The sequence below is a fragment of the Ursus americanus genome, chromosome 32 (assembly GCF_024610735.1).
Source record: "Ursus americanus isolate L20-20 chromosome 32, mUrsAme1.1.p, whole genome shotgun sequence".
Lineage (NCBI taxonomy): Eukaryota > Metazoa > Chordata > Mammalia > Carnivora > Ursidae > Ursus > Ursus americanus.
This window is the reverse complement of record NC_142158.1, coordinates 4,783,946-4,800,922: the sequence shown is the minus strand read 5'-3', so window position 1 is coordinate 4,800,922 and position 16,977 is coordinate 4,783,946. Positions and strand designations below refer to the sequence as shown.

The following is a 16,977-nucleotide window of genomic DNA, read 5'->3' as shown; positions in this document are numbered from 1 at the left end:
GGAAATGGGACACTAGGTTAAGAAAAATGTGTTGCTATGGCACCCGCGGGGTGCAGGGCGGGGGTGGGGAAGTGGCGTTAAAGGACTGGCCTGGAAGGAGTTAGGGGAGGAGGAGGGGTGGGGGCGATGAGAGGGGATGAGCGGGAGAGTGGGGCAGCCCTTAGGGGCAGGTCCTGAGCCCCCTCCTGCGTAGCCGGGGAAGTAAAGACTGAAGTGCTTCCGCCCCGCCCCGCCCCCCGCACCTCCTCCCTTTAGGGAGGGGCGGAAGTGACGTAGCGTGGGGCGGGTCCGGCCACGCACAATGGGCCATGGAGTTCTCGTTCGATGTGGATGCGCTGCTCCCGGAGCGGATCACGGTGCTGGACCAGCACCTGCGACCCCCAGCCCGCCGACCCGGAACCACAACGCCGGCCCGGTGACATCTCAAACCCGCCCCACGGCCCTTCTCTCCTTGTTCTCAAAAACCTGGTCCAGGCACCACGCCCCCCTGCTCACTGACTACTGACCTCTCCTTTTGTTGCCCTGGCTCGCCCTTCTGGTGACCTTCGACCCTAGACCTAGTGTAGTTGATGGGCACTTGGCATCTGTGACCTTTCATTCCTTGGCCTGATTTGTTCTAACCAAAGGATGTGGTTGACCCGCCCTTCCTGCTTCCCCACAATAACCTCAGGGAGGAGGGAGTGTACTGTATTGAAAAGAGGTGTGGCAAATTTTGGGTTCCAGAAAGGTGGGGTGGAAAACAGATCGGAGGTCTCCAAGGTAAAGTCGGAGAGTCTTAAGTGCTGAACCTGGGTTGAGGCTGTGGCCAAGGTTCCCAGAACCCTCTAATTCAGTGAGTATCTGACGCTTTGTTTCTTTTTTTTCTGTAGTGTTGATCTGCAACAGCAAATTATGATCATTGTAGATGAACTGGGCAAGGCTTCTGCCAAGGTACTGGGGGTCTTTAGATGGAGAAAAGGAGAGGGCCTCTCTGGGGCCAGTAGATAAGAGAGGCATAGGTCCTTTGAAATGGACTTGCAGAAAGTCTGTCTTTATTTTCCTGGCAGGCCCAGCATCTTCCTGCTCCCATCACCAGTGCATCAAGGATGCAGAGTAACCGCCATGTTATGTATGTGCTCAAAGACACTTCAGCGCGACCGTGAGTGCCAAATATCCTTCCATCCCGTACTCGATTCCTTCCTACTCCAACCCCTCTTCCTTTTTTGACTCTCCCTTACAAATAGCTGCTACTAGCTCGTTTCATTGTTTTTCCCATTCTACAGGGCTGGAAAAGGAGCCATTATTGGCTTCCTTAAAGTTGGATACAAGAAACTCTTTGTACTGGTGAGTGTTACTGGAAGCTGAGAGTTCGCATGCCTTGGCTTCTGAGAATAAAAATGCTGAATGTTGGGAGGCGGCAATGATGTCTGGGTCCAAAAAGATACTTGTTTTTCTTTACCCCTTAGGATGATCGGGAGGCTCACAATGAGGTGGAACCACTTTGCATTCTGGACTTTTACATCCATGAGTCACTTCAACGCCACGGCCATGGGCGAGAACTCTTCCATTATATGTTGCAGGTGTCACTTATCTTTTCACCATTCCATCCAAAATAGAGATCAAAGGCCCCTTTGCGCTGACCCCACCCAGAGGCCCTGCCTTCCACCCTCCTGCCTGCCGTGTTCCCATGTCCTCCTATTCCCTTCCCAGGCTGCTGGGTTCCTGTTGGCATGCTCTCCCCCCACCTTTTCCTACCCTGAGTCTCCTGTTCCCTGCAGAAGGAGCGAGTTGAACCACACCAACTGGCCATTGACCGACCCTCACAGAAGCTGCTTAAGTTCCTGAATAAACATTACAACCTGGAGACCACAGTCCCACAGGTTAGAGGTTTCAGAGGGTAGATCTTCACTGAGTATTCGCATTGAATCTCTTTATTTGGAGGCAGAGAAGTGGCATCTTCCAAGCACTTCTTATTCCCCATTATATAGAATTCATTTTATACAGCTAAGCTCTTCCCCCCCCCCCTTTTTTTGTGGTAACATCTCTCATTCTGCAGCTTATCACTGTCATCTGTTTTAATTTTTCGGTCTTCTGTATACCCAGTAATATGTTTTTGCCCCAAACATAGCCAGCTCATTTGCACCTCCTTGTTTTTACACAAGCCTTTACTCAATGTTTATTAAGGCCCAGAAAAATAATATTTCTTATCTTTTGGGCGCTTTGGCCTAATAATGGAGAATGTGGTTTGTGTATAAGTAAATACAGTATGATGTTACTAATGCTATCCATTCATTTGCCAAATATTTATTGAGCACTTGACACTGTTCTGGACACTAGGAATACTTTACTCGACAAAAGAGATAAAAGTCTCTGCCCTTGTGGAGCTTATATCCTAGTTGGTTAGACAGACATAATATATGATTCTGTAGTATGGTTGATCATAAGTGCTCTGGAAAGATGAGAGCCACTACGAAGGCGTGTGAGTACCACTGTGGGGATAGGAGTTTATGGGGTTGCAAGTTTAAATGGGATAGTCAGGGAGGACCTCACTGAGAAAGTGCCATTTGAGCAATATAATTTAAAGGAAGTGAGAATATGAACCAGGTAATGGAGAGTGCAGAGAGGGCATCCCAGGCAAAAGGAATGGCTAGTGCAAACTCCATGAGATAGGACTGTGCCTGAGCAAATGAATTGGCTGGTGTGGCTAGAGCAGAAGGAGTGAAGGGAAGTGTGTAGATTAGATCAGGCAGCAGTGGGGAGGAATAATATTTCCAACCTTACAGGTTATTGTAAAGGCTTTGGCTTATGCTCTAAGTGGAAAGAGAAGAGTCATAGTAGAGGTTTGAGCAGAGGGATGATATCATCTGATTTACTTTTAACCAGACCGCTTTGGCTGTTAAGAATAGCAGTAGAGGGGGGCGCCTGGGTGGCGCAGTCGTTGGGCGTCTGCCTTCGGCTCAGGGCGTGATCTCCGCGTTCCGGGATCGAGTCCCACGTCGGGCTCCTCCTCTGGGAGCCTGCTTCTTCCTCTCCCACTCCCCTGCTGTGTTCCCTCTGTCGCTGGCTGTCTCTCTGTCAAATAAATAAATAAAATCTTAAAAAAAAAAAAAAAAGACTAGCAGTAGAGGAGCAAGGATAGAAGCAAGTAGACCAGTTAGGAAGCAACAATCCTGATGAAAAATGGTGGCGGCTCAAACCAAGATGGTAGCAGTAGAGAGGGTAAAGGGTGGTGAAATTTTAAATAATTTGAAGTTAAATGAGATTTCCTGGTAGATTATTTGTGGAGAAAGAAAGGAGGAGTGAGGGGCGCCTGGGTGGCACAGCGGTTAAGCGTCTGCCTTCGGCTCAGGGCGTGATCCCGGCGTTATGGGATCGAGCCCCACATCAGGCTCCTCCGCTATGAGCCTGCTTCTTCCTCTCCCACTCCCCCTGCTTGTGTTCCCTCTCTCGCTGGCTGTCTCTATCTCTGTCGAATGAATAAATAAAATCTTAAAAAAAAAAAGAAAAAAAAAAGAAAGGAGGAGTGAGGGATAATCCCACACTCAGCCTGAGCCATTGGACAGATGGAGTTTACGTAACTGAGATGGTAGATGGAGCAGCTTTGGGGGGATATGGTAGGAGTCCACTTTGATTTTGTTAATCCGAGATTGAGTAGACACTTGGGTGCTTCTCTGGAGTTCAGAGAAGAGGTTTGGAATAGAGAGATCTCTGCATACATACGGTATTGAAAGCATTGAGGCAGGATGAGATCACCAAGGAGTGAGTATAGAGAAAGAGAAATGGTTCAAGAACTTGAGCCCTTGAGTACTCTTTTAAGAGGTGTCATGGAGCAGGAGAACAGCACATGTGACCAAGGAGTGACTAGTGAAGTAGATGAAAATTTTTAGGTAGGGTAACCTGGAAGTCCAGTGAAGAAGGTGTTTCCAGGAGGAAGAAATGGCTTACTGAGTCAAATGCTGCTGATCATTGAGGTCAGAAGAGGCCTGAGAGGTGTATTAAGAGGATTGATTGTTTTCGGTTGGAAGAACCAACAGCATAAGAATGACTTGGTAGACAGAAAATGAGATGATGTCAGAGAACGTGGGGAGAATTGCTGAGGCAATGTCATGGGCAGGAGGGGTTGGGATTGGGTTGACAAGTTAGCCTTGAATTCAGAGCATGGACACGTGATCCACTGTAGTATGATTTGATTGATGTGCTTACAGAGGAGGCATAAAGACATGGTGGTGAGTGCTACCTTAGCGTGGGGATTGGTTAAAGGAAGGCTTGACTTAAGTTTAATCTTGAAAGGTGAATGAATGTCATGGTGACAGTGGACAAGTGGGCAGGCTAAAGTGCATTTCATACACGGGAACCAGCATAAGCAAAACCAGATAGGTGTTCAGTTATCCTTTGAGGTGTTGCAGGCAGTTTGGTGTGGCAGGAGTGCTGGGGGTGTGCTTGTTCCTGGAGAAGGGTGGGTGGGTAGACAGGGTCAAGGCAGGAAACAGGCAGGGTCTATTTATATTTAGAATGTCCTCCGCTCGTACATTGTTCCATTAAGAGGCAGTGGAGAGCAGTGGAAGGAGCACCGTATTAGGTACAGCCAGGTAACCTGTAAGACCAAAACACTGTAGAGTATAAATAATCACGTCAACAGTGATTTTTATAGGCCATGTCTCCAAGCCTTTACTCTTTAACATAGTGACTGCAAGGATTCTTGTGATGGCCAAATTGAATATGACAATATAATGAAATCATTCTAAGATAGTCAGTTTCTAGTTATCAGAGTGGCACTGTGTCTTCCAGCCTGTCTTCCCTTGACAATTCCACCCATTTGAACCCTACTTACAGCTTAGTTTTTCTCAGTATTTGTATACTTAAGCCATTTGGCCTGGTGTCTGTATGTTTAAGCTTCTGTTTTGAAAGTTTTGGACGCCTCTTCTTCCCTGGTGTTTTGTGCACTGTGTTTCCATTAGCCTGGGTCCTGGGAGAACTAAGAAGTAGGGTACAGGCTTTCGGTTTTTGAGATAAAATGCACTGTTTTAACTATCTAAAATACACACTTCAGTGGTTGTTAGTATATTCACGGTGTTGTCTGATTATCCCTGCTATTTAATTCCAGAACCTTTCCATCACATGAAGAGAAACCCAGAACTCATTAAGCAGTCACTTCTCATACCCTTTTACCCAGCCTTTGTCAACCAGTTATCTGTTCTGTTTATTCTGCACATTTTATACAATTGGAATCATACAATATGTGGCCTTTGTGTTTGGCTCTCACTTGCCGTGTTTTCAGAGGGTTCATCCATGCTGCAGCACGTATCCACACCACATCCCTTTTTATGGGTGAGTGATACTCCATCATATGGACATATACCACGTTTTGTTTGTCCGGTCATCCGCTGATTCAGATTTGGTTGTTTCCACGTTTTGGCTATTATGAGTAATACTGCTATGAATATTTGTGTGCAAGATTTTGTTTGTACCTGTCTTTTCAGTTTTCTTGGGTTTATACCTAAGAGTGGAATTGCTGGGTCATGTGGTAATTCTTTAACTTTTTGAGGAACTAACAAAATGTTTTTCCACAATGACTATAACATTTTCCACCCTCTACCAGCAATGTATGAGTATTCCAATTTCTCAACATCTTCAGCAACATTTGTCATTTTCCTTTTTTTTTTTTAATTAAGATTTTATTCATTCACTTGACAGAGATAGCAAGACAGAGAGCACAAACAGGGGGAGCGGCAGGCAGAGTGAGAGGGAGAAGCAGGCTTCCCACCCAGCAGGGAACCTGACACCTGGCCGATCCCGGGTTCTGGGATCACCACCCGCTTAACCAAATGAGCCACCCAGGCGCCCCACCTTCTTCTTCTTCTTCCTTTTTTTTTTTTTAATTAGCTATGTTAGTGGGTATGCACTGGTATCTCTTTGTAGTTATTTGCAGCTCCTTGTTGAGTAACAGTGTTCATCTTTTCAAGTGCTAATTGGCCATTTGCATATCTTCTTCAGAGAAGTGTTTATTCAAGTCCTTTGCCATTTTTTTTTTAAGTAGGCTCCACACCTAGCCTGGAGCCCAACATGGGGCTTGAACTCATGACCCTGAGATCAAGATCTGAGCTGAGATCAAGAGCCACATACTTAATCAACTAAGCCACCCAGGCTCCCTCCTTGTGCTTATTTTTAAAGTGTGTTCTTTGTTCTTGAGTTGTAACTGTTCTTTATATATTCTAAATATAACACCCTTATCAGATGTATGATTTGCAAATATTTTTTCCTATTCTGTGGGTTTTCATTTTCTCGATTGTGTCTTTGGAAGTACAGAAGTTTTTGCTTTTGGTAAAGTCCAGTTTATTTTTTTTTCTTTCATTGCTTGTGCTTTGGTGTCATAGTTAAGAAACAATTTCCTAATCCAGGTCATGAAGATTTTCCCATTTCTTCTTTATTATTTTTTATTTTTTTTATTTTTTAGAGAGAGTGCATGAGCAGGGTGGGGGGCGCAGAGGGAGAGAATCTTAAGCAGACCCCTAGCTGAGTGTGGAGCCTGGTGCGGGGGTTAGTCTCACAACCCTAAGATCATGATCTGAGCCGAAACCAAGAGTCAGACGCTCAACTGACTGAGCCAACCAGGCACACACCCCCCGCCCCCCGTCGCCATGTTTCCTTCCAAGAGTTTCCTAGTTTAGCTCTTGACACTTAGATCTTGGGTGCCTGGCTGGCTCAGTCCGAAGAGCATGTGACTCTTGAGCCTCCAAGTTGTGAGTTTGAGCCCCACATTGGATGCAGAGATAACTTAAATAAATAAATAAACTTAAAAAAATTTTTAAACCCAAAACATTTAGGGTCTTTGACCCAGTTGAAATTATTTTTGTCCGATGTGAGGTAGAGGTCCATGTTTATTATCTTGCATGTGAATATTCAGTTGTCCAAGCGCCATTTGGTAAAGAAGCTGTTTTTCCCCCCATTGAATTGTATTGGCGCATCCCTTGAAAATTGACCGTGGACACATGGGTTTATTTCTGGACTCTATTCATGCCATTGGTCTGTATGTCTGTCTTTAGGCCTCGTCCATACCATTTTGATTACCGTACCTTGTAGTAAGTTTTGAAATCAGGAAGTGTGACTCCTCTGAGACTGTTTTGGCTACTTGAGGTCCTTTAGGATCAGTTTATCAGGGTCCGAGTTGTTGACAGAGTCTGTCAACAAGGACAGCAAGGCTGGCTGTTGTCCCTCCCACTGTGGTTTTCCTGGGACAAGGCTCTGTCCCCATGTAGTGGTGGTGAATGGCTGAATGGACAGCTGTATTTCACTTGTTTCATTTTACAGGTCAACAATTTTGTGATCTTCGAAGGCTTCTTTGCCCATCAGCATCGTAAGTTTTGTCACCTTGTGTGTAGTTGGGGTGAGGGGAAGGAAAGAGGTGGATTCTTGATCCCACTGGCCCCCTCACTGAGGGGCACCACCGCTTCCTTCCTCACAGGGCCCCCTGCTCCCTCCCTGAGGGCATCTCGACACTCTCGCGCTGCTGCGGGCGATCCTACTCCCACTGGTAAAGCTGCAGTGAGTGGGTGGAACTGTAGGCCATGGTGGCTAGTTCTCTGGAGGCCACAGGGAGCACAGTGCAATTGTGGGCAATTTGGGAGAAGTCTAAAGCAGCCCAAGTCTCCAGCAGTTTTACCCATCTGCTTTTGTCCTCATGAGCTTAGTACATCTTACGCTTGTCAGAACTTTTAACTAAGTGAGCTCATTGGGAGCCTGTTTGATGATTGATATTGACGGAGTCTCTTGCTGCTTCAGGTCCATCGAAATAGGCCAGGGTCACATTCCTTTGCAGACTCCTCGGGTTTCTGTCAGTCAAGGGACAGACAAGTGCAGTGAGCCTCTCCATTTCCTGTCATAGAGTAGTGACATGAATGGTCCAAAGTTTAAATATTAGTTTTAGAAAATAATGCTCAGAATTTAGAATATTTCCAACCAAAAATGAAATCGGCCTGGAGAAACCAAACCTAGGAGGTACTGAAATGCTGCCCAGGCTCCCCGTTACGTCCTCATACACACATACTCCCTGCCAGCCTAGCCCACTCCTCCTTCCTCACTGCCTCCCACAGGTAGAGAAGCACAGCTTGCACAGCAGTGCTCCCTTGCTGAGCTGGCTTTGTGGCTAGCTGGCTCTCACCTCCTCTGTGGCCAGGAAAGGGAGTAACCCCCACCCAAAGAACAATCTGTTACCGTTTACTAGCTTTGACCAGTGTCAGGCACTGGGAGGCAATTCATATCCATGACTCACTTTGCTTGCCAAGGCTTCTCCCATCCAGCCCCTGCTGACTGCAGACTGTGAGAGGGAGTGAGAGCCAACAAGGACGGTGAGGACCCACGTCCACAGGGGAGGGGACCATGGATAAAGCTTAAGTAGATTTGCTGAGAAGTCTCTCATTTGCCACACACAGTAGGGAACCTCTTGAGAGCACAAGGGAGGGAGCAAATAGAAAAGCGAGGGGATGGGAAGCAGAGCTTTGGATAATATGTGAGCCTCCCATTTACTCCGCTAATTCCAAATGTCTTCGTTTTCTCCTCAAACTTTGTTTTTCCTAATAAAGCTTAAATCTTACGCTAGAAGGAGAGGTTCTGCCCTACCCCAACCTCCCCTGATCTCTCCAGAGCAATTCCTAATTAACCAAGGACTTTGTCCATCTCATCTAGAGGGACTGGGGTCCTCGTTGGCCCGGCTGGGACCATTCCACTGCCCCAGAATCCCAGGGGGGCCTGACAGCACCCACTGACAGTAAGAGCTTGCCTCCCTTAGCCACCTTTCTCCTGCATCTCCCAGGCCCGAGTCTCCCCCTGGAACTTTTCCCCCAACTCTGCATTTGGCCTACTCCTTCTGACTCCCCTCAAAAGTGCTCCAGCATTTCCCCTGAATTCCCTCTTGGTGTGAAGGCATTGCCACAGGGCTGCTTCTGCGAGGGAGCTAAACTGAACTGTCTCCTTCCCTAGGAGGAACTGTGGTGTCAGGGAGCAGAGGTTTGGGGTCAAGGGGGTAGTGGCTGGGAGGAGGGGTGCACAGTATGTCTTCTAATGCTTACCTTGTCTGTGTCCTCTCCATTGCCAGCTCCAGCAAGAAAGCTGCCACCCAAGAGAGCAGAGGGAGACATTAAGCCATATTCCTCTAGTGACCGAGAATGTAAGACTGGGGGAGGGTGGCTGGGCTTGGGGGCCTTAACCCAGGAGAAGGAGTAGTTCTCTCTAAAGGCTCTGATTTCTCCTTTTTCTTCTGTCTCGCTCTGTATTTTCCCTCTTGCCAGTTCTGAAGGTAGCCGTGGAGCCTCCTTGGCCCCTAAACAGGGCCCCTCGCCGTGCTACGCCTCCAGTCCACCCACCCCCCCGCTCCAGCAGCCTGGGAAACTCACCAGAACGGGGTCCCCTCCGCCCCTTTGTACCAGAGCAGGAGTTGCTGCGTTCCCTGCGCCTCTGCCCCCCACACCCTACTGCCCGCCTTCTGCTTGCTACCGACCCTGGGGGCAGCCCAGCCCAACGTCGGCGCACCAGGTAATAGGAGTTGGAGGGTTAGGGAGCCTCAGAACTGTTAAAGAGGGGGTTAGCTATGGCAAAGGGCGGTTTAAATCTGCCCGAGATGTGAAGCAATAGGACAGGTGGACTGGAGAGTCCTGAAACCTTTTGAGAAGAATGTATTGGACCAGATTTGTGGGAGCAATCTGGAAATAAGTTACATGAGGGGGTAGAATAATACTTTATGTGGAGTGTAGGGACTCTGGTTTTTAAAGTGAGAGATGGGAGGAAGGTTGGAAGAACAGATCCATTGGGTGGGGGGAACTGAGTGTCTCAGATTGGGGAGGTCTTGGTTTAATGCTCACTGGGAAGATGCAGTGTTTCTGACAGTTGGCGGCGCCACGGGCCTCACGTTAGCGCTCTGTGTAGCAGGAACCCATCCTAGCAAGTGGAGTGGGCGTCTCCTTGATTTCTCTCCCTAGCTTTCTCTTCACCTCTGACTTCTCTGTTTTTCTCTCCCCCATTTTCCCTTCCCTTTCTCCTGTCCATAACACCCTTCCACAGCTCCCTTCCCCGCTCTGATGAGAGTCGATACTGACAGATAGTTACCCCCTTCCCTCCCTTGGGAGACCTGGGGTAGGCAGCGCCCCTTCTTCCTGAGAACCCCAGATCCACTCTTCCATTGTAGTCCCCAGGTTCCAGTGGAACCTGACAGCTCATAGGATTCCCTCTTCTTTCTTGGGCAAAGGTGTTGTCAGGGTCCCAGATGGCCTAATGCTTTGTAGCTTGTCTTACTGTCGAAAGCAAGCCTTCTTTCCTAAGTGGGCTCTGAACACTCCCATAAATAGCCTGATTCGCTGTCAGATCCCTTGGTTGGGTGGCTCATACTCATTACCCGGAGAAGCACACTCTTGCTTGCTGTTAGACTCTAGAACATCTTGGAAGGTCCAAGGGCCTCCTCTGCCAGGGAAACCTTTTAGGGAGTCTTGTCCATGGAATAAATCCCATAGTCCTTCTACAGTGTTACTGGTGACTCTAATACTGTTTTGTGCTGCCTACCACACTTCTCAGCCTGCTGGAGCCAACCAACGAGCTCTGCTTCAGAGCAGTTCAGTGATAAAGGACAGGGCTTAGACCAGGTCCCCAAAGGGATCCACTCAACATTGCCAAACTTTTAATCTCCCTGTGTTTTGTGTATGTGTCCAGGAACCCCCAAGCTGATGTCTGCTTTGAGGCTCTAAAGACTCCCCACACTTCTAAAGATACCACCACTTCCCCCAGATCCAGATTCTGTGAGGGAGTTTGGTTCTTGGCAGTAGATCCCGTTGAGTATCCTGGGATCCCTTTTAGCCATGTTTCAGAAGACAAGCCCTGAGTCTCAAGTATCTGTTAGCTTCTGGGATCCCCTCTCGCATACACCCTGCCCCAATAGCTAGATGACAATATATTCCAGTCTTGTGAGGTTGTCTTGAGGTGATAGGGGAACTCTTCCTCTGGCCTTCCTTCCTTTCCTCCATAGCAAGAACCTTCCCTGCTCCATACCCAGGGTATGGAACATCCTTCCCCGTCTCTACTCTCTGAATGTGGGGTAGATCGGGTACCCCACTGTGTTCCCCCATCCCAGTACTTGGGAGCAGGATCTCCCTCTCTCCCAACGCCTTTTCCTTCTCCTTTTCAGTGTTGTCTGAATAAAGTGTGCATTCTTTTGTGTTTTATAAATGGACATTTTCAATGAAAAAAAATCAAAAAAACCCCAAACTTCAGGTCTCAGCCTCGTTTTTGTGTCACCTGATTTTTTTTCCTGGGATCGCTGGCCCTCTGATTTTCCTTACCTTTGTGATCTGCTGGATCTTCTGTGGATTCTGTCTCCTGTCATGTAGTAACTGGATCCCTCTGTATAGGCTTTTAGATCTATTTCCCCATTCCCTCCAGAAACCTCCAATTCCCCCTAGTGACTTCTGCCTAGGCCAGCCATTGCTGAAATGTCAAGATTTACCAACATCTCTGGGATCCACTCATTGCCTCCTGACTGTTCCCTGGATTCCTCTTCCCATTCTGATTTCCTGCCCTCTCCCCCACCCTTGGACCTCTCTCAAGACAATTCCTTTTCCTCCTGAATTCAGCCTTGTCACTCCCTATTACCCTCTGGTCTGACGTATATTATAATTAAAGTAACCATGTTTTCTAAACCAAAGCAGGGCACCTGGTCCAACAAATTTTTTTGCCTGAGTCTGGTTTTCTGGCATAACTTGGATCACATTTAGCCGTACTTTTAACACATCAGAACTAACAGCAACAAACCAGGACTGCTCCAGAAAATCTTGGGGTATGAAATGAGCTCCTTCCCCTTTTCTGAGGTACAGCTTAGTTTAAAACCCCATAGGAATGGTAATTACCCTTCTCTTTTTCCTGTACTATTCCTTTCATTCCTCTCCTCTGATTCCTCCATACCCGCTCATCTTTCTTCCTATAGCCTCTTCCCCGTCATCTCCCATTTCTTCTACAGGGGGGCTCCCCCAGGGCTGGTAGCCCAAAGCTGCTGCTACAGCCGCCATGGGGGGTTGAATTCCTCATCCCCCAATACAGGTAAGTATTCATCCCTCCTTACCCTCAAATCGGATAGGCCATATTCACTACCTTCTCCAGCCTTCCCATGCACATGCCTGGTGTTTCCATAGGCAACCAAGAATCGAAGCAGGGGGAACAGGAAACAGAGAATAGGTGAGGTCTGAGCCCCTCCTCTACCAGCCTCCCACCACCTCTGACTCCTTTTCCTAACATCACTCTCCGCTCCTTTCTCCTCTGAACACCAACTCCTCTCACAAATTGTTCTACCTAACATCCTGATATCCCGAAACCCTCTTTCCCCCATAGGTTCAGCTCGTGCTTACCTTTGTTACTGTCTGAGGGTTTTGAAATTTGGACATAGCACTAATGGTTTCAGCCTCATCCTCCATCATGTATGTCCTACTCCAAATCAGGGCCAGATAGACCTTGGAGTCTCTGATCCTAATTGCCACTTTAGTATCCCTATAACCCACTCTCCATCTCCCTCCCACCTACCAGGTCTGCCAGCGAGGAACAGGTCTTGTCACAGGCTGGGTCTGGGGAGGAACACATGCACACAGTTCCTCCACAGGCCCAGGCCCTACCAGCCCAGGCCTGGACAATGGGTGGGGACATACTCAACGCCAGGTTCATTCGAAACTTGCAGGACCGTCGCAGCACCAGGCCTTGGTGACCGCCAGCCCCTCTCACGCCTTCAAAGTCAGTATTCTCACTACAGGAGGTAGCCAAAGCCCAAACTCATAATGGATGTATTCATGCATTCATTCATTCATTCATTCAACAGGCTTTATCAACACCAAGTCATTTGTATTTTATTTTTAACCAGAGTAATAAAAGTATTTATTTTTTTCACGAGAGCTACTGGAAGTTGATTGTCATTATTTCAAACCCACCCCTCGCTCTTCGTTTTGGCTGGTTCGGTCCCATTATCCCCTAGCTTTTTGCGCAAGCGCCGCAGGCGAGACAGCCCTGTTCGCCAGGACCTACTTTACTGCGCAAGCGCTCTGAGACGGCCTCAATTCCCGGCAAGCGCAGGCGCACTCACTGCGGACGAGTGCCTCACCGCCTCCCTGGAACCCGCTGCAGTGCGCAAGCGCGCAACATCTCCGCTTCCCTCCCTTCAGCCCCTTAACCCCCCCCCCCCTTTCCCCTTCAAGAAGCCGGCTCCGGGGCGCGCTCACCCCTGTGAGGAGGCCAGAGGCCGGACGCTGGAGGCGCTGTCTCCGCTCCCGTTAGATCATGTACCAGCGCAGCCAGGGGGCGGCCCGGCGTCTCGGCCCCTGCCTGCGTACTTACCAGGCTCACCCCCAGGTGAGAACAGAGGGGAAACGGGAGGGGGCGGGGAGGGACCCTCCTCAGAGCCGGCGTGTGGGGCGGAGCGCGCGCTCCGTTCGCGCAGGCGCAGTGGCGTCCTACCGCCCCTTCTCACCTGTGCAGGGCGGCGCGTGGAGGGGCGAGGGGTCGCGGGGAACCGAGGACCGCGCGGCTGGACGTGGCGTGCACGGGATGTTGGTTCTCCCGGGTCTGGGGCGTGCAGGCGGGGTTGAAGCAGGGATGGCGGGGCGCGGCCGCATTTCTCCGGCGTTTCCGCGGTTACCTGTGCCTGGAGGTGATTTGAAGGACAAGGGGCGGAGAGGTTCACAGCCTGGCCGCGGAGCCGCCCCGGAATTCCCAGGTCCCGACCAGACAGACCCGCGGGCCGCCCTCTGCAGCCCGCGCATCTTACACCGGGATAGCGGTCCGGGCAGGAAGGCCGGCCTGGGTGGACCCGGTTCGGGCCCCTGCGCCCGGCCGGACAAAATGGCCACGCCCCCGGCGGAGACCGCGCCTCGGGGACCGAGGTACCCGCACGGCCCGCCAGGCTTCGCGGAAGTGAGACCCCCCCCCAGGGGTCCCCTGAGAGCAGAGGGACTCAGGCTGGGCCTGACTTTGGGTGACCTCCCGCCCATCGCACTTTGAACGTCGGTAAACCAGAGGAATGAAGCCCAGCCTTTAATGGTCTCCTGGGCTTTCTGTGTCAGTAGAGGAGCCCGAAATGATAGTAGCTTACATTTACATACTACTTTATAGATGGCGAGGTTTTATTTACATTTATTATGTCATATAGTCCTCATAACAATTCAGTGTGGCTTCCTTGTCCTCGTTTATAAGAGACAGGCATAGGGAATGAGTGTCACAATGTAATCGGAGCTCAGAAAATGCCTCCTACTTACAGTTGGATGTTTTTTTCTATCACACACTTCATGGTGGAATTGTGTTACCGGCTACGTCATTTCATCCACAGTACACTAAAATCTGTCGCCCCGTTCCTTTGTTCATTTTTCAAAATATTAGTATTCTTTCTGTAAGAGAGCTGTAACTGCCCCCAAATAGTGCTGGGATCTTAAACAAATGTAAATATATTTACTGACATTTTGGGGAAGTACTTGTACCTGTGCCACAGGAAACGGATTCCTCCTGTTTTCAGTAGAGATGGAGATGAATTCATCCTATTTTCCTCCTGTTGGGAGGAGCAGGTGGGATTGGAAGCATATTAATGAACAGAGCTTAGAGGAGGGGGCATCAGGCAGCTAGAGTCTTACCTTTTTCCCTTTTATTCTTCCTCCTTAGGACCAGCTTTCTCCACGAGCTCTACCATTCCCGCCCTTTTGGCCCCCCTCCACAACAACCACTTCTCCATCTCCTCTTCTCTGGTCTCCCCCACCCCCACAACCTCCCGTCTGGCTGCTTCCCCGAGCTTCCCCACTACCTCTCCCTCAGATCCAGGCCCTCAGCTCACCATGGGTGGTTCTACCTCCACGAAAGGGGGAGGAGGGACCAGGACCTGAGATGCATAGCGGCTGCCTGGATGGGCTTAGAAGCCTATTTGAGGGACCTCCCTGCCCCTGTCCTGGAGCTTTGATACCTTTCCAAGCCCCTGGAACCTCTTGCCCTTCCCCTGCCACTCCATCAGGAGATCCGAGTATGGAGGAGCACCTGGCTGTCATGTATGAGAGACTGAGACAAGAGGTAAGTCAGCTTGAAAGTGGCCTTTATCCGCAGTGAGAAGGGCTGTAGGTAATACTTGCAAGTAGAGGGTTAGTCAACTAGATTTCCTTGGAATTGCGAGGCAGGCATGTATATACCTTATAACACTTCCCAAGGAAAAGATGTTCTTCAGTTTGGATTTAAGGGAACTTAAACATGGGATGACTTTTAATCAGAGGGGAGTAAAGAAGCATCAAAAGAGAAAACTGATAAGTAGGATCATCTTTTCTTTCCTACTGGGCTGATGCCTCCTTCTTCCACCTAGCTTCCCAAGCTCTTCCTTCACTCCCACGACTATACTCTCTACTCATCGGATGTGGAATTCATCAATGAGATCCTGAACACCCGTACCAAGTGAGAATCCAGGCACGGGTAGGGCCTTGGGGTGGAAAAGCACCACATGCTTTCTACTTGCTCTTTTTCATTTACCAGAGAAGGTCCTGCTACTTCTCACAACTGTTTCCCATTCCCCAGACAGAGGCCAGTTTGGCTTTCTGATTATCCGCTCATGAGCGATCTTACCCATCTCTTCTTCCCAGGGGCCGGACATGGTACATTCTGTCACTGACCCTCTGCCGCTTCCTGGCTTGGAACTATTTTGCACAGCTTCGGCTAGAGGTTCTACAGCTGACCCGCCACCCAGAGAATTGGACCCTCCAAGCCCGCTGGCGGCTTGTGGGGCTGCCCATCCACATGCTCTTTCTGCGTTTCTATAAGCGCGACAAGGAAGAGCTTTATCGGTAAGGAAAGTAAGAAAAGATCCAATCAGTTTCCTAACCCTACCTTTAGGACTCTGGTCCAGTCTTCCAGACAGTCCTTGACCTACCCTGACTTGACCACAGGCTCCTTGAGGGCAGGGATTTTGTTTTCTCTAATATAACAGGGGGACTTTGTGTACATTCTGTGGCACATGGTAGTCATTCAAGTATTTATTGAACAAATGAAAATTCCTGTCTAATAAGTTGAGCCTCACAACCTTAGGTAGAGTATTTGATAAATTTCTGGTGTAGAACGGAATCCCAGGAAATCGTTAGGCTCAGCCCAAACCAGTGATTCTCAAACTTTGATGCATGGTGGAATCATCTAAGGATCTTTAAGAAATATTGGTGCCAGACATTGTGATTTAAGTGGGACAGGGTACAGCCTGGGCATCAGGAGTTCTCGGAGTTTTCCAGGTGATCTAATATGTAGCAAAACTTAGGAACTACTGGTTTAAACAAATGCTCGAATTAAACTTTGGAACCAGTCAGCTCCCTCAGTAAGCCTTTTTCCCTTCACCAGGACCTATGATGCCTATTCCACTTTCTACCTGAACTCCAATGGCCTCATTTGTCGCCATCGCCTAGACAGAGTGAGTCCTTAGGCTGGATGGGGTTGGGGTGAAGGTGTAGGACATCCCACCAACTGTCATTAACCTCTGTCCCTGCAGCTGATGCCTTCACACTCAGCCCCAACACCTGTGAAGAAGCTGCTAGTGGGAGCCCTGGTGGCTCTGGGACTGTCAGAGCCAGAACCCAACTTACACCTGTGTTCCAAGACCTGATCCAGGAACCGGGGTGGAGGCGGCACTGAAGACTTCGCTATGTACGCACAAGAGGAAGTGGAGGTGGCCTAAAATCTCAGGAGCCGGCTTCCTCCCCTCTTTACTCTCCTTTTTTGCCATCTCATGCTGTGTAAAGCTGCTGTGTAATTTAACTTGTAAATAATAAAGTCTAAGTGAATATATGAGAATTTCCATGTCACCTTCTCTGCATCTCAAAAGTTACCAGAAGCTTGAGGCACCTGGCTGGCTCAGTCAGTAGAGCATACGACTCTTGATCTCGGGGTCGTGAGTTCAAGCCCCATGCTGGGCATGGAGCCTACTTAAAATAATGCTTTCTCTCCCTTTCTCTCAATAAATAAAATCTTTTAAAA

At 49.0% G+C, this 16,977-nt stretch overlaps 2 protein-coding genes and 1 long non-coding RNA gene across 11 annotated transcripts; 2 read left to right on the top strand and 1 right to left on the bottom strand.

The window, feature by feature from the left end:
• The first annotated feature begins 287 nt into the window (after positions 1-287).
• On the top strand, positions 288-12,893 carry ATAT1 (alpha tubulin acetyltransferase 1). 9 transcript variants are annotated; one of them, XM_045800561.2, is made up of 13 exons: positions 288-415; positions 870-930; positions 1,047-1,138; positions 1,263-1,323; positions 1,446-1,559; positions 1,758-1,859; positions 7,288-7,333; positions 7,442-7,510; positions 9,071-9,142; positions 9,264-9,507; positions 11,975-12,054; positions 12,147-12,189; positions 12,535-12,893. In XM_045800561.2, the coding sequence occupies exons 1-13, from the start codon at positions 309-311 to the stop codon at positions 12,707-12,709; spliced, it is 1,266 nt and encodes a 421-aa protein (XP_045656517.1). In that variant the 5' UTR covers positions 288-308; the 3' UTR covers positions 12,710-12,893. The 9 variants fall into 9 exon arrangements, with proteins under 9 accessions (XP_045656517.1, XP_045656518.1, XP_045656516.1 ...); XM_045800562.2 differs by lacking the exon at positions 7,442-7,510; XM_045800560.2 differs by having other exon boundaries at positions 7,288-7,510.
• LOC123794287 (uncharacterized) lies at positions 6,974-9,118 on the bottom strand. Its single transcript, XR_015722586.1, has 2 exons — positions 9,045-9,118; positions 6,974-7,852 (listed from the first exon to the last, which is right to left on the bottom strand). It is a non-coding gene; the product is annotated as an uncharacterized LOC123794287 (long non-coding RNA).
• Positions 12,894-13,141: 248 nt separating the features above from the next.
• Positions 13,142-16,788, top strand: C32H6orf136 (chromosome 32 C6orf136 homolog). Its single transcript, XM_045800568.2, has 6 exons — positions 13,142-13,347; positions 14,647-15,045; positions 15,329-15,417; positions 15,603-15,803; positions 16,345-16,414; positions 16,493-16,788. The coding sequence occupies exons 1-6, from the start codon at positions 13,276-13,278 to the stop codon at positions 16,604-16,606; spliced, it is 945 nt and encodes a 314-aa protein (XP_045656524.2). The 5' UTR covers positions 13,142-13,275; the 3' UTR covers positions 16,607-16,788.
• The last annotated feature ends 189 nt before the right edge of the window (positions 16,789-16,977 follow it).

Bases quoted from the DNA above. Each gene is read 5' to 3' on its own strand.
- ATAT1 (XM_045800560.2), top strand. From the start codon at position 309: ATGGAGTTCTCGTTCGATGTGGATGCGCTGCTCCCGGAGCGGATCACG. The intron at 1,860-7,287 runs GTTAGAGGTTTC...TTCATTTTACAG, and splicing joins TGGAGACCACAGTCCCACAG to GTCAACAATTTTGTGATCTT. The intron at 7,511-9,070 runs GTAAAGCTGCAG...CTCCATTGCCAG, and splicing joins GGGCGATCCTACTCCCACTG to CTCCAGCAAGAAAGCTGCCA.
- C32H6orf136 (XM_045800568.2), top strand. From the start codon at position 13,276: ATGTACCAGCGCAGCCAGGGGGCGGCCCGGCGTCTCGGCCCCTGCCTG. The intron at 15,046-15,328 runs GTAAGTCAGCTT...TCTTCCACCTAG, and splicing joins ATGAGAGACTGAGACAAGAG to CTTCCCAAGCTCTTCCTTCA. The intron at 16,415-16,492 runs GTGAGTCCTTAG...CTGTCCCTGCAG, and splicing joins GTCGCCATCGCCTAGACAGA to CTGATGCCTTCACACTCAGC.